At 35.8% G+C, this 24639-nt stretch overlaps 1 protein-coding gene across 1 annotated transcript in view; it reads right to left on the bottom strand.

Moving 5' to 3' along the window:
- The window catches only part of MGMT (O-6-methylguanine-DNA methyltransferase), a 164262-nt gene that overhangs the window by 36819 nt on the left and 102804 nt on the right, over window positions 1-24639 (bottom strand). Inside the window, exon 2 of the mRNA XM_070945694.1 lies at window positions 16277-16434. Coding sequence (XP_070801795.1) covers window positions 16277-16434 — 158 coding nt within the window. The remainder of the gene's footprint in view (window positions 1-16276; window positions 16435-24639) is intronic.

Here is a 24639-nt window from a genome sequence, read left to right as displayed (position 1 = left end):
TATGTGCTCAACTAACAACATTTTCTTTTGAAATACACTTGAGACAAACACTATATAAAAACCATATGTATAATTAGACAATGTTGCTGCATGCTATTTATAAGGATTTTTTAAAAAACAGTGAACTACAAAAAAACCTAATAAATCCTAAAGGATGGAAACTATAAAATCTAAAGGATGGAAAAAAGATAAGTAGTGGTCATTCAAAAAAAAAAAAAAAAAACTCCTTTCTTTATATGACTAATATAAATTAAATATGACAAAAGAGAAGAAAAGTAAGTAGAAAAAAAAGAAAAGATAATATCCTTTAGTAGTAAGATAAAATTAGTTTCATCCTTTAACTTATTACCTAGACTATATAGAAAACATATTGTTTCATTTTCTCACCTGTTGTTTATGATATGTACTATTTTTATAAGGGGATAACAGGATGGCAAATTATTTAGATTGCCGTATTCTTTAATTTTAGATACTAAATTTATTTATTTATTATTTATGTATGAAATTTAGAAACTCCATCTCACAGAGTGATTCTGGGCAGAGTACAATTAAAAACATACAAAAAATATAAATGTTATATCCTATTAGGAGATAGTTAAAACTTTATTGCTCTTTAAATGACTTTTTTGTAACTGGAATTATTTATGGCATTAATTTTTTTTATTTTTCCCCCCAAGGCAAATCTTAAAACAGATTTCCTAGTTTCTTACCTTTGATCACAGAATTCTTGTAACCAGGTTCCTATATCACTATACTGGGTTTCCAGTAAAATGTAGATATCCTGGGATGCCTTTATTTTACCATCTAAGAAAACCCTGATTATCACTTTGATTTGCTGAATGATACTTTCTGTTCAATCGGGGTCTGTATTATCTATAACATTTTTTTGCTGATAGGTTACTCAGAAAATGTACACGCCTTTGATCTTTTGATATGTAGTAGATATAGAACCCTGTCAGATTTAGTGCATTAATTTTTTTATAGTTTTCTACAGAATATTCAGTAGATGCTGTTTTAGAGCAGTAAATACATTCTTTCTATTTATTTTCTTGTTACAGCACTGGGTAAACTCTTTAACTTTTGCAAGTTTTTGATTTTTGAATATTCTCATAGACATCAAGTTGGAGTTAAAAGCCAGTAGTTTAATTTTTGAAAGTTTTTTTTTATTTTGCAATCAACAACTCTATCAACAAGAGCATTTTGTTTGTTTATTGCTTTATCGTCTGAATTGAAGCCAGAATCCATTAAAACATTTACAGTAGTGAAAACATATATAAGCAGATGCATTCATAAAACTGATATGAAACCAAGTCAAGCAATACTGTGTGAGAAGCACCAGTCGGTTTTAATAGGCTAATGCTACAGACAGGATTTTCATCAATAACAGTGAAACACCTAAAAATTGATTACTTGAAAAAGTCATTTCATTATGAGGGAAATACAGAATGACTTTTCTTAAAATTTGAACCCCCAACTTGGCAGATTCAGTCAGGGGCAAATAGCTCTTTTACCCCCTTGTGTACCAGTTCACGTTTGACACAAAGTTCCTTATTTATATTCATTTTTCTTTCACTAGGAAGTTGCTAGTCTTCCTAACTCTAATGATCAAAGGCTTCATCAAAATATTTTTCAAATAATGCTATATCAGTGTCGTATACATTGGATACTCTTATAAGCATATGCCACTAAACCAGTGGTGGGATTCAAATAATTTAACAAACGGTTCTCTGCCCTAATGACCGACAAGGTAGGTGTGGCTCAGTGGTCATGTGACTGGGTGGGGTTGGCCAACTCAACGTCACTCACGTCAATGGGTGCTTCGCCTTAGCTGTTACAATGTAATAAGGGTTAACCAGAGAGGCAGTTTCTGTCAGCAGGGCAATAAAGATTAGGCTAGAAACAACACCAGAATGTTTCCTTCCTGCCTTCCTTATAGGATTAGCCCTGTAAAGTGGAAAAAAACAAAATAAGATTTCTTCCAACAACCAGTTCTCCCAAATAGGTGCGAACTGGGTGAATCCCACCACTGCATTAAACAAACTTAGAAATTTGATTTTAGGCAGTCCTTTACTTAAGACTATTGGTTGAAGAATCTTTTGAAGTTATGACAGTGCTGAAAAAAATTACATGGACCTTGCACTTACAACCATCAGTGTCCCTACGTCATGTGATCACCATCTAACCACTAGGCAATAAGCATGTATTTATGAGACAGTTGCAGCACCATGGGTCACATGATGTGAGCCTTGGGCAAAGGGAGGGTGGGCCGTGATTGGTGGAAGTGTTGAGTGGTTGTGTTTTGTTTTGTTTTTGAAACTAGAGTGTGAATAATGCATGGAATATATATGGAGTGAGAGTGTGCTGTGTTTGTTCTTTTCTATCTGGAACGCAATTTAGACTGAAAGTCTGTAGAGATTCTCAGTCATCCAGGTCATGGTGGTCCCAAAGATGCTTTTCAGGAGGCAACTGGATTTTCTTGTTTTTTCTCTTTGAAGACGTTTCGTTTCTCATCTAAGAAGCTTCTTCAGCTCTGACAGAATCCTTCTATTCCCCACTATCCTGTCAGAGCTGAAGAAGCTTCTTAGATGAGAAGTTAAACGTCTTCAAAGAAAAAACAAGAAAGTCCAATTGCCTCCTGAAAAAGCGCCTTTTGGACACTTTAGACTGAGGAGGGAAAAAGTCTTACCTGGGAAGGGTTTCTGCCAATCCTGACACTCAATGGAGCTGCTGTGTATTCACACATGCTAGGGGATAATTGGGGCACTGTGATAGCAGAGGCAGGCCTGGTAGTTAGCACATGTAAGAACAACGCATGTGGATAGTGTGCATATTGCTCATAGAAGCATAGAGTCTCAATTAATATTCCTTGGCCCGGGAAGTAGGCTAATTGCAAGGGAAAAAATATGTTAGGAAGTGTTGGCTCCACTAGGCAGACCAGACCAAGAAATCATCTCTACAAGAAGGCTGCTGGAACTACTACTATTGAGATTGCTTCCAAGTAATAGAGTCCTGCAGGCATGCTTGTGCCATTTAAATCCAAGCATTCTTCAGAAGTTATGGGTGATCCATCACTGGAGACTTTTAAACAGATTGTACAGCCATTTGTCTGACATGGTACAGTGTTTCCTGCTTGAGCAGGGGGTTCAATTAGAAGAACTCCAACTTACTTATTCTGTTCTGTTTGTTGTTGTTGTTGTTAAGTCTTGTCCGACCCATTGCGACCCCATGGACCACGTTCCTCCAGGCCTTCCTGTCCTCTACCATCCTCTGGAGTCCATTTAAGCTCACACCGACTGCTTCAGTGACTCCATCCAGTCACCTCATTCTCTGTCATCCTCTTCTTCTTTTGCCTCAATCTTTCCAAGCATTAGGCTCTTCTCCAGTGAGTCCTTCTTTCTCATTAGGTGGCTAAAGTATTTGAGTTTCATCTTCAGGATCTGGCCTTCTAAAGAGCAGTCAGGGTTGATTTCCTCTAGGACTGACCGGTTTGATTGCCTTGCAGTCCAAGGAACTCACAGGAGTCTTATCCAGCACCATAGTTCAAAGGCCTCAATTCTTTGGCACTCGGCCTTTCTTATGGTCTAACTTTCTCAGCCATACATTGCAACTGGGAAAACCATAGCCTTGACTATACACACTTTTGTTGGCAAAAAAAAGCAGGTGTCTCTGCTTTTTAGTAAGCTATCTAGATTTGCCATAGCTTTCCTCCCCGGGAGCAAGCGTCTTTTAATTTCTTGGCTGCAGTCCCCATCTGCGGTGATCTTGGAGTCCAGGAAAATAAAATCTGTCACTACCTCCAATTCTTCACCATCTATTTGCCAGGAATTGAGAGGGCCGGATGCCCTCTCATGATCTTAGTTTTCTTAATGTTGAGTTTCAAGCCAACTTTTGCACTTTTCTTCTTCGCATCAAGAGGCTCTTTAATTCCTCTTCACTTTCTGCTATTAGAGTGGTATCATCTGTATATCTGAGATTGTTGATATTTCTCCCGGCAATCTTAATTCCAATTTTTGATTCATCTAGCACTGCCTTTCTCATGATGCGCTCTGCATATAAGTTAAATAGGCAGGGCGACAGTACACAGCCTTGCCAGACTCCTTTCCCAATTTTGAACCAATGGTTCCGTGTCCAGTTCTCACTGTTGCTTCTTGACCTGCATATGGGTTTCTCAAGAGACAAATGAGATAGTCTGGTATTCCCATCTCTTTAAGAACTTTTTGTTGTGATCCACACAATCAAAGTCTTTAGCATAGTCAATGAAGCAGAAGTAGATGTTTTTCTGGAACTTCTAGATTTCTCCATGATCCAGCATATGTTGGCAATTTGATCTCTAGTTCCTCTGCCTCTTCGAAATCCTGCCTGTACTTCTGGTAGTTCTCGATCCACATACTGCTGTAGACTACTTTGTAGGATTTTGAGCATAACTTTACTAGCATGTGATATGCGTGCAACGGTACGATAGTTTGAACATTCTTTGGCATTGCCTTTCTTTGGAATTGGAATGTAAACTGATCTTTTCCAATCCTGTGGCCACTGTTGAGTTTTCCAGATTTGCTGGCAAATTGAGTGTAGCACTTTTACTGCATCGACTTTTAAGATTTTGAACAGCTCAGCTGGAATACTGTCACCTTCACTAGCTTTGTTGTTGCTCAGATTTCCTAAGGCCCATTTGATTTCACATTCTAGGATGTCTGGCTCAAGGTCAGTGACCACCCCATATTGATTATCAGGGACGTTAAGTTCATTCTTGTATAGTTCTTCTGTGTAATTTTTCCACCTCTTCTTAATCTCTTCTGCCTCTGTTAGGTCCCTGCCATTTTGGTCCTTTATCATGCCCATCTTTGCATGAAATATTCCCTTCATATCTCCAATTTTCTTGAAGAGATCTCTATTCTATTATTTTCTTCTATTTCTTTGCACTGTTCATTTAAGAAGGCATTCTTATCTCTTCTAGCTATTCTCTGGAATTCTGCATTCAGTTGGGTATATCTTTCTCTTTCTCTCTTGCCTTTCGCTTCCCTTCTTTCCTCAGTTATTTGCAAAGCTTCATCAGACAGCCATTTTGCTTTCTTGCATTTCTTTTTCTTTGAGATGGTTTTAGTTGCTACCTCTTGTACAATGTTGCGAACCTTCATCCATAGTTCTTCAGGCACTCTGTCTATCAGATCTAATTCCTTAAATCTATTTGTTACCTCTACTGTATCAGGGATATGATTTAGTTCATACCTGAGTGGCCTAGTGCTTTTCCCTACTTTCTTCAATTTAAGCCTAAATTTTGCAATGAGAAGCTCATGATCTGAGCCACAGTCAGCTCCTGGTCTTGTTTTTACTGACTGTATAGAACTTCTCCATCTTCGGCTGCAAAGCACGTAGTCAATCTGATTTCTGTGTTGACCATCTGGTGATGTCCATGTGTAGAGTTGTCTCTTGGGTTGTTGGAAAAGAGTGTTTGCTATGACCATCGTGTTCTCTTGACAAAATTCTATCAGCCTGTGCCTTGCTTAATTTTGTACTCCAAGGCCAAACTTGCCTGTTATTCCGGTTATCTTTTGGCTTCCTACTTTAGCATTCCAATCCCTCATAATGATAAGGACATCATTTTTTGGTGTTAATTCTGTAAGGTTCTGTAGGGCTTCATAGAACCGGTCAATTTCATCCTCTTCAGCACCAGTGGTTGGGACATAGACTTGGACTACTGTGATATTGAATGGTTTGCCTTGAATTCGAACTGAGATCATTCTGTTATTTTGGGGATTGTATCCCAGTATTTCTTTTCCTATTCTTTTATTGACTATGAAGGTTACTACATTTCTTCTGAGGGATTCTTGCCCGCAGTAGTACACCTGATGATCATCTGAATTAAACTCACCCATTCTTGTCTATTTTAGTTCGCTGATTCCGAAGATGTCCATGTTCAGTCTTGTCATCTCTTGTTTGACCACGTCCAGCTTGTCTTGATTCATGGATCTTACATTCCAGGTTCCTATAGAGAAAAGATCTTTGCAGCATCGGACTTTCCTTTCACCACCAAATACATCTACAGCTGAGTGTCCTTTTGGCTTTGGCCCAGTCGCTTCATTCTTTCTGGCGCTACTAGGACTAGCTCTCTGCTCTTCCCCAGTAGCATATTGGACACCTTCCGACCTGAGGGACTAATCTTCCAGCATCGTATCTTTTTTCCTTTTGGTACTGTCCATGAAGTTTTCATGGCAAAGATACTGGAGTGGGTTGCCATTTCCTTCTCCAGGGGATCACATTTTGTCAGAGCTCTCTGCTATGACCTGTCCGTCTTGGGTGGCCCTGCACGGTATAGCTCATAGCTTCATTGAACTACGCAATTCCCTTTGCCATGATGACAAGACAGTAATCCATGAAGGGGTCTGTTCTGTTACGTGATCACCATTTACAATTTTTCATGCGCCAAGAAGCAAAGCTAATGAGAAAATCCAGATTTGCTTAATAAATGTGGTAATAAAGGTAATAGAATTGGGTGTGATTCCCTTAATGGATGCATCGCTTAGCGATGGAATTGTGGAGTCCGAACTGGAGTCCCAATTGTGGTTGTGGGTTGAAAACTACTTGTAAATAGCTTTTCTCCATACCATGCAGCTGCAGATTTTAGAATAAGTTGAAACTCCCTAATTTTAGTGGAGTTTATTACTAATATATAATACTTAGTAACAATTTAACAAAAGGAATTTATTTCAATAATTTGTATATGTATGAGTATTCAATCATAGGCGTGGCAAAATTAGCATGCAGTGGAATTTGTCTTTAAAAAAAAGGATACATTATACTATTTTGTGCAAAAGAAGCCCAAATTGGTTTAATAAAGAAAAATTTGGGATTGTTTTAGGCATATGGCATATTCTGTATGGCAGAAGAGATACTGATTGGAATAGAAGAATCTGACTAGCTTAGATGAATATAAATGAATCTACTCATTTTATAAATGAAATACTCTGTTTAAAATAATAAGATTTATAAAACTACAGTTTGTTTACCTTTAGATAAAGTTAGGGGGTAACCAACACAAAGACGTACCACATCTGGAGAAAAGGTGAATATAGTAACACATCCAGAGACAGTATCTCCAAATATAGACTGCATTTCAATCTTTTCTCCAAATTTGCCTTTTGATTTTAGGAATGCCTAGTGCAGTGATGGCTAACCTTTTCTGGACCAAGTGCCCAAAGCACATGTGCACACGCACAAATGTGTGCACTCCCAAACTCCCCAAATGCAATGCGCATGTGGCACGCATGCGCCCCAACCCCATGCATACGAGCATGTGTCCCGCGTATGGCCCTTCTGCATGTGCCCCACCCCCTGTGCATGCGCGGCAGAGACTCGATGACCAGCTGGCCAGCGGGAAGCACACATGCGTGCACAGTGGAGCTGAACTGGGGTGATGGCTCCTTTGCCCACAGAGAGGGCGCTGCGTGCCACCTGTGGCACGTGTGCCATAGGTTCGCCATCACGGGCCTAGTGTAATATAGATTTTTGTTCTTCCATTTTCAACTGGATAAAATGGCAAAATGAACAGGTTTTCCTTTTTCCAAAAAAGGAAAAACTTTTACTTTCCAGTAGCACTGATTAGAATTATTTGATTTGATTATTTTATTTTATTCAGTTTGGATGCTGCCCAACTCCAATCAGCTTTGTGTCCCTGACTGAGAACACTAAACCTACAATGGTCCAGAAATCAATCTTTCAAGATATATTTGTATTTCATTTTTTTCATGTTCAATGTCAAAAAACTGCTTACAGAAGACACTGCAATTAAATCATGGGTCAGCTTTTGCTTCTGATTTCCTCCTGTTTCTTTCAATTTCAAGGTCTCTTTTTCGCTTCATGTTACAAATCACTGAGATGAACAGTAGTTATCAACTTCCTGCTATGTAAACTGTTCATGCTTGCCATGCAGTGACCTCTATGTATTGATTCAAGACATCTGACAGTCTAGACCATGTCTTTAAATTCATGTGTGTCTTCTATTTCTTCCTGCTCTTTTGATCAGTTCTCTCCCCCACCCCCCTTTTTCTACAGGTAGCTTTGGAAAGCAATAAACCTAGATTTCTACTGCCCCTGAAAAGTAGTTCACTGGACTCTAAGCTCTGAAGAATTACATTTTTCCCTATCAGCTATTTCTTTCCCACTTAATTTGAGTGCAAGAGTTGATAGCAAGTCAAAATCAATAAAATGGCATCTGAAGGTTTAAAGCCTTCAAGCTTCATTCAGTACTAGTATCTCATGAAGTTCAACATTTTCAGCTATAGTTTAAATAAAGAAAAAAATATATGACCTGTAGCATCTCTAATCGAAATAGTTTACTTAGTTTGTGTTCAAATATCAGAAGTGTATCTACTGTTGTTCCGTTAATAGTGATATTTTCCATTGAATTGTTATGTTTAGAAACTAAAACACTCTAAAAACTATAGCTCTACTACTCTTAGAACATTTACATGTCACATTGTTTCAGCAGTAAAAATAAAGCAAAAATCTAGGGAACATTTGATCTCTGCCCTTCTATTTTTGTGGGTAAATGTTCTTCTAAACAGAATGAAACAACACAAAACAAAAACAAAACCACAGGGGAAATATTGTTCTATATTTCGCAGCAAACTAGCCGGTTCTGTAGACTTCTCCATCATAGTCACTGTAAGATAGAAAATACTGCTAAGATCAAGATTGTATTAAGTTTTTTCCCACCCATATATTAAAGCATAGATTTAAAAAAAAACATTTTAAACAGATTCCAGCAGTCTCTTTAGTTGGGACACTGCAATTTTATTTTCTTCCCTGATCCCACAATCTCCCTGTTTCCATGTCACTACTTTGCTGTATATCAAGTGATTTTTGCTGGAAATGCATTCTGACTATTTTCCAGGGTTCACTGGCAAAAAATCCTAGGGGAAGTATTCATCTTATTATTCATATGCCAGGATTTCATTAAAGACTATTCTCAAATAAATGGCTCAACAGATAACTGCAGAGCTAAAAAGGGATTGGGTTGAAGAAAAATCCTACCACTAGCTTACTGATAGCCAAATTTCAACAGAAATGATGCCGCAGGTAAAGAGATAGCTTGTCTTTTTTTACTCTGTTCAATCACATTGAGCTCGGCTGTCATTTTGAATTGCCTTTAGCCGCCTTAACTAACTCTTCTATTTAACTTGGATATGATACCTATATCATACTATATTGTATTTCCAAAACGTGGAGAGAATCATGACAAGACAAATTTAGACTAAGCGCTTAGAAGAACAACACCCATCAGTAAGCTGCATCTATTGGAACAGCCACATGTGATTTTAAGAACTTTTTAAAGATAAATATTTACATTTCAAAAAGTAATGTGACTCCTTCTTCTTCTTTTTTTTTTTTGGTCGGACCGGGAATTATAAATGGTAATTATTATTTTACTTATTTCCTTGTGAAGGCCTTCTGTAGAAAATGCCTCCTTAAGAAGGGCTTACTTGTCAATAGAATGGAATGGAATGGAATGGAATATTCTTTATTAGGCAAGTGTGATTGGACACAGAAGGTGTTTGTCTCTGGTACATAAGGTCTCAGTCTTTGCATCATATGATACAACCAACGAAGTGCTAAATCATAAGAAGGAGATGGTAATAGGAAAGATGAAAAGAATAACATTAATACAGCCATACTATATGGGTAAATTCACTTTATTCACTGCAGCTGTATCTCCTTTCCCAGGATATGATCTTAAATGACTTATAATCAGTGGTGGGATTCAAATAATTTAACAACCGGTTCTCTGCCCTAATGATTTCTCCCAACAACCAGTTCACCAAACTGCTCAGAAAGTTAACAACCGGTTCTCCCGAAGTGGTGCGAACTGGCGGAATCCCAGCACTGCTTAAAATACTGCTGCTATTGCTTCTGGGTATGATGATGATTTTCTCAAAGTGGAGAAAAACTATCTATCTATCTATCTATCTATCTATCTATCTATCTATCTATCTATCTATCTGCTTACCTACCTACCTACCTACCTACCTATCTATCATCTAATAAAACAATAAAATCACCCTGAAGAAGGCAATAAAATTAAAAAGAATTAAAGGAACTTCATGAATACACACATGAATGTAACAATCTTGCTGGATGAAAAAGCATGACTGGCTGCTCCTGAGTCATACAGAGGCATGGAACTGCATTGCAGCTCTCCAGATGACTCATGAGACTGCTAAGATTTCTTCTTTAATGACATCTAAACAGGCAAAGTTCTCCATTGTTCCACTGGGGTTGAATGTAAAAGAAAGCACTTGCCAAAGAACAACAACAACAACAACAACCCCCAACCAAACAAAAAAAACCATTCTTGCCATTCACAGCTCTGAAATCCCATTATTCAGAGGGTAGGTTATGTCTCCACACAAGCCTTCAAATTCAAAGGTTGGCTCTGAAATTTGGAGGAATGTTTTTTAAAAAGTCAGCAGAGAATAGCACCCTCAAACCCTAAATTTGCTCTCTGGTTCTGCATATACATACTTTGCCAGCAGCATGAGAAGAATTATTCACCTTTGAATTTCATACTAAATAATTGCTACTGGCATAGACATAAAGATAAGAAAGAAATGCAATGGAAAAAAATCTGTTAACAGGTCTTGTCAATGTGGACAACATGTCTGGTGGATAACATAACTTCAGGAACTTAAATTAAAGCACAGCTAGGAAGCCTTTTCTCTAAATTAGAGGTCTGGGCACCTTTTGCACTGTGATCTGCTGAGCAACTCGGCAAAGAAAAATGTAGACTTCCGAAAGGTTTAATTCTGAGGTGACTGTTCTCTACTGAAGTAACCAACTTGCTTGAGGGCTGCTATTAGTCACTTTTTGGTGCCTAATTTTCTTTTCATTTCCTTAACAAACTAGCTGGTTTCTACTAGTCTCATTTTACTAAGGAAGATGGCCTCTGGATATAATCCTGGTTGACAATCCAGACACTAGAATCAGTTCTCTCATTGTTGAATTCAGCTTACTCACTCATCTTTTTCTCAATTAAAATTTGCATTTTATTCTCTAATAAAATATCTTCTTTTTGCAAAAGAATCCGTTCTTTCATTATGGTATTCTTTTTATCCAATATCAGTCATTACATTACATCTTTTTATTCGGAAAAAAAATCTACTTCATCTATTATTTATTTTTAGAATTCAGAATGAGATAGTTCTGATATTTTTGTCTTTTTTGTTATTGTGCAAAATATATTTCGATGTATGAAAATACCTAAAATGTATGTTAAGTATGACAGCAACCAATAGTTACTGCTCCCATTTCTATTTTGAGCAGGGCTGTGCTCTAGTGCTCTAGTGCTGCTGTTTTTCTGTTTAATAGTAATGATTGTCCTAAGAACAATGGACAACATCTCTCTTGTTGGACTAAGAGAACATAAAGAATCACTGTTTCCTATTCTTACTATCTTTGCAAAGAGATCATTTAGAAATGCAGAGTAATGAAAATTAATGAAAACTTTATTGAGCAAATTATGACCTTAGATATTTGGAGATTGTCTTTCATGCTTGTTAAGGGGTCAAAAAGTATTGCTGTCTGAAAACAGACTGAGAGTCACAACTCAGACTCAACTCTCCAAATACAAAGGAAAAGTCCCAAGGGAGAGTTGGTTGCAGTTAACAAAACCATCCATACTTAAGGAGTTCAGATATGTACAACACATGGTTTCAAGACTGGCTATGACACAAATTGCTTCTTCAGAGGATCTCAGGTGGCCTTTAGAATCCAAAATTTCTTTATTCCCACTCAGATTTATGGAAAACTTAACAGATATTTTAATGAGTCAGACTTCACAGTCAAGTTGCCTTCTGCAAGCAGCTATTCTTTTACCTTAGTTTCTCCAAATTATGTCCTGTCCTCCAGAATACTAGACAGCCTTGTTTTCAGTTGTAGGCCAATATCCTTCACATCAGGACATGAATTACAGGGCCTGAATCTGTTATTTCTTGATTAATACAGGAACTTGGTTCCTTGGCTTCAAATTGCCATCAGCTTGATCATCTTCTGAAAAAGTCAATATGTCCAGCTCGGCCCTGACAATTACCTACGTGCAACATTTTTGAGTTTAGAATAGAATCCACATGTTGCAAACGAAGTCTGCAAAGGACACGAGGCCTATTATATAATTGTGCCTATCAAAATTTTAGACCACAAGAAAATCTTTAGGCTGAATACTTAAGGGATATTTTTTCTAACATTCCAATGTGGCTAAGATTTGATGTAATGGGTAAATAGAATCAAGTTGATGTCTGTTAATTATTTTGTTTGGATATACTAGGTCAACTAATGACACAAATTAATTTGTACTCCAAGACAATTTTCAGATTTCACGGGAAAAATTATAATGTGCTCTAAGTTATTGTGACCTGACACCCCAAATGATCATCCCAATGGGATTTTACAGAATCCAATTTTTCCTTAATTGATGAAGGATACTGAATCAGAGCTATGTGTCCTCTTTAAAGATATGTTGGCCTTGGCTTTATAGTTTTATAACATCACATTTAAAAAGCATTTACTGTTTTAGACGCTGTACGCTGCTCTTAAATTCATTAATACCTCCCAAGAAGAAGATCTCTGTGATCTTGCACTGAATATTGTATACGATTCCCCGTATCATGAGAACGTAGAGGCCAGAACTGTAAAGACCTGACCAGATTCTGCACAGATTGTATTGTAATTTTGACATGGCTGATGTTTGTCTTTATATTTTTTTGATGTTAAAAAAAACTGTGCCAGATCTGTGACTGCTATGTTGTGGATGTGTGGATGATAGATAATATGGAACTGTGTAACTTTTTAAAAAATGCCATACTTTGCAACTATTTATGATTACCATCAAAAATAATGATTAGCACTCTTATTTAACAGTCCTCTTCCAGCTATAAAGTATGTATGCCTGCTTTCAGTTTAAATTCTAGATCAGAGAGAAATGGAAAGAAAAAATACCTCTTGGAATGCCACTTGACCTCTGAAAGGTCACTAAGTGTTACAATCTGTCCTTTCTGTTAGATCCGTCCAGTTACGACACCCTCAGCAACAGGCTCTGCTTGCAGGCCTCTAGGATTGGTTAAGACGCGAGCAGCTGAAGGAGCGGGAGAATAGCTGCTCGCGATTGGTTCAGAGTTTCTGACAGCCGGCTATTTAAGGAGCTGTCAGAGAAGTGTTGTTGCTTGTTTTACCAGTGTTCTGTTGATGATTGTTCCGTTAATAAAGTTGGTGTTAATGGCATAACCTAGCCTCCTGAGTAATTACCCACTGGACACAACAAGGGCAAACTTTCTTTGAAATTAATATCTTTCAAATAAAAATACATTTAATGCAACAGGTTTACCTGAACACTGAAATATCAGGTCAAAAAAAATAAGGGGCTCAGTGATCCAAACATTCTGCATTACATGTTGTAAGTACTCCCTAGATTATTTTTTTTTTTAGTGAAAGTAACAATTTAATCTCAGGCAGATATAACTTTATTTTCACCCCTTTATAGGGATGTATTGTTTTTAGTAAATTGGTAAATGGATATCTTTGGGGGACAGGATGTGTGTCAGAATACAAAATTACAAAATAATCAGGGTTACACATGAAGATAGCTTCAGAATTTTCTATTTGGGGAATGGGATGAAGGGGGGGGGGGAAGGCCAAACAAATATAGGTTATTCCAGACATGCTACAGATTGTGCATATTAACTTCTTAAATTGATCACCATATGTTATTTCAGCAGCACAATCAGAAAGGTACTGAGAAGTGCCAAAGGACTCACATTGCCTATTCCTCTTTTAACTTCTGAAATGGCTAAGAGTTTCAACAGGGTTGTGCTCCCCCATGTCTCTCTCTTGGAACAGATCACCCATCATGGTGATCAAATGCCAAATCAATGTATAAAGCCAGACCAAAAAGTTCAAATTATTGGGATATCTGGGAAAAGTATCCAAGGTTTCAAATAGTTCTGTGGGAAAATGGTTCCCATAGAAAAAGGCTGGTCAAGCATTCCATCAGATGAATTCAAACATTAGTACAGATCCTATCCCACTTTAAGGATTACTAACAGAATAATGGATATGTGTAATATTGAAAAGGGGGGGGGAGACTCATTCAAGAAGAGTCTACTAGTGAACAATCAGATAATGTAACATTTCAAAAGGAAAATAAATTAACATCTGTCTGGAATTAGGAGCTACATGATGAATATTTTTCCCTGAAAAGGGGTATATTTATTAGATTTATATCTTGCTCAAGGCTGTGTGCATAGTGTTCCTTTCACCTATCTTTCTCCAAAACTACAACATTTTTCAGTGGGCTAAGAGAATGAATAGCTCCAAATCACCCAGTGACAGAAAATGGACTTCAGTGTGGATTTCTTTGGTGTTACTTCAACATCTTAATCACTATACCATGCTTGTCTTTTTTAGTTTCATCACTCTATCTCCATGCAAAAATAACTAAAATTTCTGCCTAGCCAGAGAACAACCTGTTCTATTTTTTTCTTCTGTAAGTGTTCTACTATCTGCTAAAATGTCACTGTAATACATAAGATTCCTTTCCATAATCCCCAGCTCTGCATTGTTTTTTATTCTTAAATATTTATATATGAAAAGCTCAGAGAGGATCAAATGTCAAGGAGGCTGTAATTTGAAGTATTTCTAGCCTGGCTTTTAACAACTGCATATAGGAACAATTTAGTAAATAAAGGTAAAGCAATCCCATTAATTTTAGTCAATTTGCTCCTTCGCATATATGGTTATGACTGCAACTATAAAGGGGGTTTTATCAAGAAAATAGCAACAACAAATTGACAATAGATTCATCAATTTTGCTTCATTTATATTTTGATATAGCTGTAGCCAAGGAAAGCTTTGTCAATTTTACAGAAAAATACCGGTCAAAATAGATGGGGATGCAGTTCCTAACATACATCAACATTTATTATTCAAAGCAACTGAAGAATAAATCCACATCTGAATATAAGTGCAAATTAAATATGTATTTTAGAGTAATAGAATGCCAAAAGAGGATCTAAATGCAACGATATTTGCCAACACATATGTAAAACAAAAGCTGGTACAGTATATTAAGATCGCTCATTTTGAAGAGTAAAAATTATTTCCCATAATGAGATGAACAAACTGCAACAAAAACAAATCACATAGCCATTCCCACATTAGTTATTGAAATCATCACTGCAAAACTGGAAAGTTTAAGAGCTGCATGAAAGGACAGCCAACCAGCACAAAAGCAATGTAAGAAATGAAGCAGGAGGACTCTGGCTATCTCTAGTGAAAATTCCCACTGTATTGCTGATAAATATGTGAGGGATCTACATTCTAATAATTCAGCCACTAATATTAATTATATTATTTCAGTATATGAATTTTTATGTGTTTGTAAAGGTATAAGACAAATCAATTGGTATTCTCCTCAAACATCCTTCCAGAGTTCGAAATGAGGAAACAAAACACATGTGTGCAGAGTTTAAGCTAAAATTCAATTAAACCTATTTTTAGTTTAAGCCACTAATATCAATAAGTATTAATCTGGTTAAAATATTTTTTCTTAATTCTCTCTCCCCCCCCCCCAGTAATTTCAAGGAGCTTAAGGAACATGCTGCTAGTGACTCTCCCTGATGCCCTCTGTCAGAAAAAGCAAAAACCCTACTTCTCTTATGCTTAACAATAGAAACAAATAACACATTTTAGAAATATGGAACTTGAAACTCTATTTTATTGCATGCAGTTTCTTTCAGATGATAATTAAACTATTGTCATTAAAGTCCCAAAGGTGCTTTTTTTCAAGAGGCAACTGGACTTTCTTTTTTTTCTTTGACGACGTTTCGCTTCTCATCCAAGAAGCTTCTTCAGTTCTAGAGTCATTAAATGAAGATCTGATGACTGGGTCATGTAACTGAATCCCACTGAAGCATTCTTTTAGCACAAAATTTCTCAAACTCAGCCATTTTACGTTGTGTGGACTGGGGAACACCGGGAGTTGAAAGCCATACGTTTTTAAAGTTGCTGTGATTGAGAAACACTCTTGTGTTTTAGAAGTTTCAGCAAGCAGGATTAGCAGACCAGTACAGACTTCCACTGTATTTGATTTTGATATCAATAAAATAAAATCATAACTTTTTGCAGATTTTAAGCTCTAATGTGTTACCCAAAAGCGAAGTACAGACTTTATAAAAAAATAACATCATATAATAAGTGCCAAATATTACACTACAAGACATACATACTGTACCTTGTTCTAGGAGATAATGGTGAAAAGGAGGCACTGGAAGTTTCAGCATTAACTGGGGTTCAGTGAAATAAGCTTGAAGCCAAGCTATACATTGTTTCAGTGGTTCCTTCATTTCCCCTGTGACTTCACATACTTCACATGATATTGAGGCCTCCACTCTGTTGAAAGAGTAACAGAGTAGCATTCATTTTAAAACTGCAGAGTTTCACTATAACCAAGTTGCTTAAACACAGTACAACAAAGAAAAGCCATTATGTAAAAGAAACGTCAGGCAGGCCAAAAATCCAAATACAAAAGAGAAGGGGTGAGTACAGAGAAAATAAATATGAAAACAAAGAAAAGAAAGAATAGAAATTTGGAATAAAGCACTTCAGTTTCCAACTCTGGTGAATAGGTCATACATATCTCCTTTACGTATAGTGTTATTTAAGCCTGGAGAGATAAAATATCTCCTTATAATATTTTCAAAGTCAGCGAATGTCTAGGCATATAGTTTAGAAAAATTTTTATTAAAAAAAATTATATATATTTTTTTAATATTTAGGCAGGAGTAAATACCTAAAGAGGAACAGATAGATACGATTTCCTAAGTGGCCCCCACCAACATGTATGATGCATGCCAACTATTAAACAAACTATTGGGGAAAGCAAATTTTGCTTGAATGAAGCTTGAAGTAAGGAATACCACAAAGCAAAAAAAAAAAAAAAAAACACCAGATAAAAGGACAAGGAAATATTTCTGTGCATTGCCAAAAAGTAGTATAGAAGTATAATAAAGTTATCATTTTCTCTGAAAAGTCTACTTCTCTTTTTGGTTTGTGCTCTCTGTAGCATACAAATGAAAATATATTTATTTATGCAAGGAATATGTCAATAGTTGAAGAAAATGTCAAGCAAGGTGGATTGATGTAAATCTCACAGAAAAAAAAATGGATTTAAATCCTGGCTTCAAATCTTGTTCTCCACTTTGAAATTTGTAGATTTGGAGCAGAAAAAAAAGAGAAAAGGGGAATTTTTAAGAAAGGAAATCAGTTGAAATTGCTATCAGTTTGCCCAGTTATCTTAACTTCATAAGCATCTTTCCCAATTGATTTTAAAGAACTTTCTCCTGGTAAAAGTGACCTCTGAAGCCAAAATTGTGTGCAAACATTTCAATTTTATCGTATAGTGCACAGATTTTTACTTGATTATTTGAACCGATCCTTCTTTTTAAATCTCAGATATTGTATTATCTAATTGTACTTTTTATTGGGAATTTGCACCCATAGAATTGCTTGGTTTTAATATTCCACTTCTCTAGAAAATACGAATATCTCTTCTTTTCAGTCCACCAGCACTTAATTAAAATTAAGCCTGCAATCTTCTCCATTTCTCCACTTGAAAAGGGAATCAGCAGAATTTCTATACTGTAGTTCTAATATTAGCCTTAAAATGAATATTTTAAATTTAAACTTACTATTCAACCCTATTTTTCCTCATACATGTTTTTTATAATAGTTTTTCACCCCAATGATTTTTTAGGCTTGGATACTTATTGTTTTTTTTTTTTTTGGTGTTTTGTTTTTTTGCAAAAGTTATGTATTATCTTCAATTAAGAGGAATAATGTGATATGTAAAACCCTTTAAACATTTTGATTAAATGAAAAAGTTTGTTATATCTACTTTTCATTTTGTACCCAATGTCCAACCTTAGTCTGGGCTTAAAATGCTGGTGCCTATAAGTTCAAATCATTATCAAACAGCAGTAGGTTGCTCAAAAATTCTTGGGACTTTCCCCAGTCGGCAGAGAATTCAAATAATGACTTCTTGTCTTGTACTGAAATCTAAAAACCTGCTGATTTTCTCTTTACCCAGAGAGCATACAAGACCTTAACCAAGTAGGAAAAGGTAATTTTCACATGCCAATCATAGAAACTGCTGCTACAGCAAAGTATGCAAAGAGACAATTTTGAGCAGACATGCTTTTAACACAACATTGGCAAGAGAGATGCTCCATTTTGGATTTTAGAAAATTGTATAATCACACTATTATCCTTTGTTAAAGTAACTAGATGATCCTTGCTTCTTGTAGAAGGGAGCAAAAATACTTGAAGAATGTGTACAAGTGATATTGATTTCGTAATCCACATTCATAAATGTGTGTGTGTGTTTTACTTGGTATTCATATAAATATTTCCTTTATGTGCTTTAAAAATGTTATTAAATAAAATTGTACTCTTGCATGTTTTTTATTGGTTGCAAATGATTATCTTTATTTTTTTAATAATGTTTACCTCACATTTCTGTTTATTGCAAAATTTATGTTTTTTGACAAAAAAAATACAAACTACAGAAAAGAACAATTGAAACCAAAATTAAAATTAAAATCACTATATAATCATTAACTAATTAACAATTAAAGTATTGGGAAAAGACTTGCATTTTCATCCTGTTCCTAAATCCAGTGACAATGGAAGCCAAACATATCTCATTAGGAAGTACATTCCATAGCCTAGGAATCAATTAGAATAATTATCCCTACCATCTTTATATAAGGAAAGTCACAATAAAATAAGTTATGATGAATATAAATGTTAATTGTAGCGGATCAATACTGATGAATTGTGGTGCTTGGGTTCATGCATTTATTTTTTTGAGCAGGATGGTATTTTGCCATAAAATACTATTATTCAAACAGTTGGTGCTCCTTCTGAAAAGCTTCACAATATGACAGTTGTTATCATTTTGGAAGGCAAATTATACAATCTTCAACCATACTAGTACGATTATAATTGATTTCCTGAGAACTAATCTACAAATGACTTTGAAATCTTCCTAAGAATAGTTACCTATCTTGATTTTCTGAAGGCAGAATCCTCTCCAGAATATCAAGTTTGTCGAGATCAAATCAGTAAAGTAGACTAATGGGGGAAAATAGGACTGATACTACATATTAAAGTTTAACATTGAGAGCTCATGGTCCAGAAGTGGAAGACACATGGGGTGTGCAGGCACACATTTAGAACAGCCCAGATTGTGCTGTAGGCAAGTTGTACTTCCAAGAGATCTGATGGGCATCATCTTGTGGAGTGTTGTTCTATATGGACATGCTTACTGGAGAAGTCTGTTAACTGTAGCCCAGAACATTGGGAAGATGCTTAGAGAATGAGATCTTATTAGATGGAAGGCTTACAAAGCTCTAACTAGATCTTAAGAAAAGCAAATTCCTCAGAGCCCCAACTCCAAGGAAGTGTTTCATTTTTCTTGGCACTTAGCTCTATATAAGCAAATAAATAAATCTGAAGTATTACTTAACCAGAAAATTAACACACTATGCTTTTACAATTTCAACATTTCATAATCTACTCGGCGACAGCAACCTAATCCAGGAAGTAAATATTACACATTATTGTTACCTTTAAATGCACACAAATTAAATTTCTCAGATGAATTTGAATAATATTGATTATTGGACTTTTTATCACTCTCCAATCATATTTTCAGAGCAGTTTACAAAAAGAAGACAATAAATTAAAATAAGTATTTAAATACTTAAAAATGACATGAAAATATTTTCTACACACACACAAACACACACACACACACACCATTTCAAAGGATATAGAAGAAAGAAAACACATAAAACACGTATTATTAACATTCTATGTAGATTTTTTAAAGTAGTTATTTCAACACCTTAATGTCATTTAAATAGTATTCTTTGATAGATGAAGGCAAAACTACCCCCAAAATTGCAGATGAATTGTCTATTCCCTGATGATTCCAAAACAATTACAGGATGCACAGCAATCTAGTTAAATTTTATTCAAAAGCTTACTACACTTGTGTTTTCTCTTATTTTTCTATCAATGAAACCCAGGAGGCTTAAGCACAATTCATTATGTATGAGACCCAACTTACAGTGCTTGACTGTTGATTAATAGGAAAGTTTGCAGTATGTACATTTGCAACATTAGATGCATACAATATGCTAACTTATTCTTCCACTGAAGCTAATTATTTACAAAAATGACTACTTGAGACTACAATTTATTAAATGCATGCATCCAGTCTCAATTTGGCCCCAAAAGACAATCTGGAATAAAGATCTTTTACTTGATGTGACAACTTCTGGGAAGAATGTTATTAATATTCTAAATGTAGCGAATAAAACGTTCAGATAGCCTTATGTCTATGTTGTGTTTGCTCTTCACAGTAAAATCACTGAATAAGAACAGTTTTTCAGAAAGTTTAATAAGAGGCACATGGGGGTTGGCCTAATTTTAAATTAATTTTGTAAAAAAAATAAGACATACATAGAATAAAGATTTTTGAAAATAAAAAATACATATTTTTAAGAGTTTAGAAACTGAAACATATGAAAAATGTTTAAAATATAATTTTTAATTTTTTTTTACTGTAATATTAATTTAAAGATATACTGAGGGATCTTTAAAGTATTCACTATATGTCTTAATGTATAATTATTTTTAATTGGCAACCAAGCTAGTTAAATAGTAAAGGCCAGTGATTTATGTATCTACTGCTAAAATAGTTTTTGACAATAAATGATATTATTATTGGGAATGACTGTGTTTTGATTGTAGAGCAAAGAAATACATTTAATATATAAATGAAATAACTAATAAAAAATTCACTATCAAACATACATATAAACAACATACAAAGTTTGGTATCTATTTGACCATCTTTCTGACTATAAATTTTGAAATATTTATTACATCTAATATTACAAATATGAATCATAATGGGAATTCAGGATTCTAAGTGTATTCACATTGTAATGGTTTTAGGTTGCAGCATTGAGTTGTGTCAAAACAGATGTAATAAAAGGCTTTTAAAATGTAGGAGAAATGTTTATCTAAGATATTATTTATATTAATGTTAGAAACAAATTTAGAGAAATATAAAGAGGTCAACCTTGTCATGGAATGAATGTGACATACGTCTTTCTGAAGCTTTTCAGTTAGGGCGTAGCATCCAGAATGTAATTGTCTCCATATCCTATGTGGTTGAAATATGTCAGTATACACTTTTTACATGTAGGAAGTGATTTTCTAAAGCAGAATCTGATCATTACCACCACAGAATGGGCTAAACGATGAACTTTTACAGTCAGATTTAACATGACTTTTCCTCTGAATAGTTCTTGACTTACCACTGTTCATTTAACAACAGTTCGAAATTATGATTGATTCAGAAAAAATGACCTAAAAGTGATCGGTCTTTTTAGTTACGATCATTATGCTATTCCCACATAAATGCGATCATAATTTGGGCACTTGGCAACCGGTTTGCATTTATGATAACTGTGTCTGCAGTCATTCAGTTGTGATTTGCAACCTTCCCAGATAACTTCTGACAAGCAAAGTCAATTGGGAAGCCAGATTTGTTTCAGAACTACTTGAGTCACTCATTAACCATGTGATTTTCTTAACAACTGATTTGTTTAATGATTGATTTGCCTAATGATCATAGTAAAAATAGTCATAAAATCAGGTCCGATCATGTGATGACTTGGTTTATGACTACACTGCCTTACAACAAAAATTCTGGTACCGATTGTGGCCATAAGTTGAGGAAACATCCAGAAATCATTGGTGAACTGCTCAGGCTTTGTCTCTGTACTCTACAAAGATTCTAAATCTTGCCAATGAAATCTTGCAAATGAACTATCAGCCTGAAAGACAAAGGCCACTCTTTTGAAAACAGCAAAGTCCACAGTTTGGACAGAGAGGACCACTGGTGTGAAAGACGGTCAAAGAGGTCAGATATGTCAAAATTAAACAGCCCTCTCTCAACAGAGGGAGGGGGATAGGACATCATCTATCTCCAGTCTACAACACAGTCCTTTCAACAGTTCCAAGAAGGCTCCACACCCATTTGCACTACTGAGGTGACCATGATGATACAGATATTCCTCCTGGTAGCCTTAGTGACTCACTAAAAGAATGCAAATGACCAGCTGTCTTCCATTCCCTACCATCCAGTCAGAGCTGAAGAAACTTCTAGTATAGTATAGTATAGTATAGTATAGTATAGTATAGTATAGTATAGTACAGTACAGTACAGTACAGTACAGTACAGTACAGTACAGTACAATACAATACAATACAATACAATACAATACAATACAATACAATACAATACAATACAATACCAGAGTTGGAAGGGACCTTGGAGGTCTTCTAGTCCAACCCCCTGCTTGGGCAGGAAACCCTACACTACTTCAAACAAATGGTTATCCAACATCTTCTTAAAAACTTCCAGTGTTGGAGCATCTATCTATCTATCTATCTATCTATCTATCTATCTATCTATCTATCTATCTATCTATCTATCTATTTACCTACCTACCTACCTACCTACCTACCTACCTACCTACCTATCTAGTCAAGCATATATAAGATTACAGATAAAAGTATAAACATGATTGTGAATACATGAAATGTATAGACAATATTATGACTATGTGAGATGGTTATGAATAAAAGGGGACATTAGGACAGGGACGGTAGGTATGTTGATGCGCTTATGCACGCCCCTTACAGACCTCTTAGGAATGAGGTGAGGTCAACAGTAGACAGTCTAAGGTTAAAGTTTTTGGGGTTTGGGGAAGAAATCACAGAGTCAGGTAGTGCATTCCAGGCATTGACCACTCTGTTGCTGAAGTCGTATGTTCTGCAATCAAATTTGGAGCGGTTTACCTTAAGTTTGTATCTATTGTGTGCTTATGTATTGTTGTGGTTGAAGCTAAAGTAGTCATTCTGTTTCTGGAGGCAAGTTGTTTCACTGATTAATTGTTCTAACTGTCAGGAAATTTCTCCTTAGTTCTAAGTTGCTTCTCTCTTTGATTAGTTTCCACCCGTTGCTTCTTGTACTACTCTCAGGTGCTTTGGAGAATAGCTTCGCTCCCTCTTGTTTGTGGCAGCCCCTGAGATATTGGAACATGTTATCATGTCTCCCCTAGTCCTTCTCATTAAACTAGACATACCCACTTCCTGCAACCGTTCTTCATATGTTATAGGGTCCAGTCCCCTAATCATCTTTGTTGCTCTTCTCTGCACTCTTTCTAGAGTCTCCACATCCTTTTTACATCGTGGTGACTAAAACTGAATGCAGTATTCCAAGTGTGGCCTTACCAAGGCATTATAAAGTGGTAGTAACACTTCATGTGATCTTGAGTCTATCCCTGTTTATGCAACCTAGAACTGTGTTGGCTTTTTTGGCAGCTGCTGCACACTGCTCTCCCTCTCACAGCTACTACTATTGAGCAAGGTACCACATATACTGCACCTGTGCATGAGAAGCGAGACATCTTAAAACAACCCCAGAAAGTCCAGTTGTCTCTTGAAAAAAAGCACCTTTGGAACAACCATGACCTGTAGGACTGAGAATCTCCATAGACATATTGGCCTGAAAGATACTGCCCATACTGAAGTATTTGTCTGACTACAGATCTTGCTTAGTCAATGTCAGATTCAAAGAGAATTAAATCAATACATGGAGTAAAAGCTTATCATATTTTTCGGAGTATAAGACACATCTTTTTACCCCCCAAAAGGGGGTGAAAATTTAGGTGTGTCTTATACACCGAATGTAGCCCTGCCTACCCACTGGCCCCCACCCTTTGGCCTGTGCCTTGCAGCAGTTACCTCCTTGCAAGCAGACAGCAAGAAAAAACAGCTCCTTTCAACTTCAACATAGGCTAATTAGCACAAGTTGATTAGATCGGCCTCCCGACTCTCAGCTGATTTGCTCTCAGCTGTTTTGTGCAGGGCTCTGCTGCTTGCTGCAAAGAGTGCTAGAGCAGATTTTTTTTCCCTTGTGCTAATCAAGCTATGCTGAAAGCGAAACTGAAAGTAAAGCAGGCTGTTTGCTGCAACGAGGCAAAATTAGGAAATGACAGAGGGAGATTTCTTTTTCTTCTTTTTCCTCACCAAAAAAGGTAGGTGCAAACAATGAGAAATTTAGGACAAAAGAGGAGAGTTCAAGATTTTAAAACACAAAAGAAAAAAAGGAGAAAGAAAAAGGCAAAAATAAAAATGGAGAGAAAAAGAAAAAGAAATGAAAGAGAAAAATGTTATACATATTTAGAATTGAAATATGAACAGTAATAAGAAATATGAATAGTAATGTGAAATCATGATTGTAAAAATGAAATGAATAATAATTGGAATATTTGTCTTTGTATTTTTGAAATCTAGACAATGATAAGTTTTTATTTTTTTTTAGAAATATGAATAAGTATAAACTGTAACAATTGAAATACCTTTAATGGTATATAGTGTTGAAAGTAAAACAGATTAAATTATAGCTTGGATAACAGCTAGAACATTTTTAAATTTAATTAGGGAAATTGT

Source organism: Pituophis catenifer, unplaced genomic scaffold, assembly GCF_029215685.1.
Source record: "Pituophis catenifer annectens isolate HBS135680 unplaced genomic scaffold, rPitCat1.0.hap2 SCAF_6, whole genome shotgun sequence".
Lineage (NCBI taxonomy): Eukaryota > Metazoa > Chordata > Lepidosauria > Squamata > Colubridae > Pituophis > Pituophis catenifer.
Note: the sequence above shows the minus strand (reverse complement) of the source record. Positions and strands in the feature narration are given on the sequence as shown.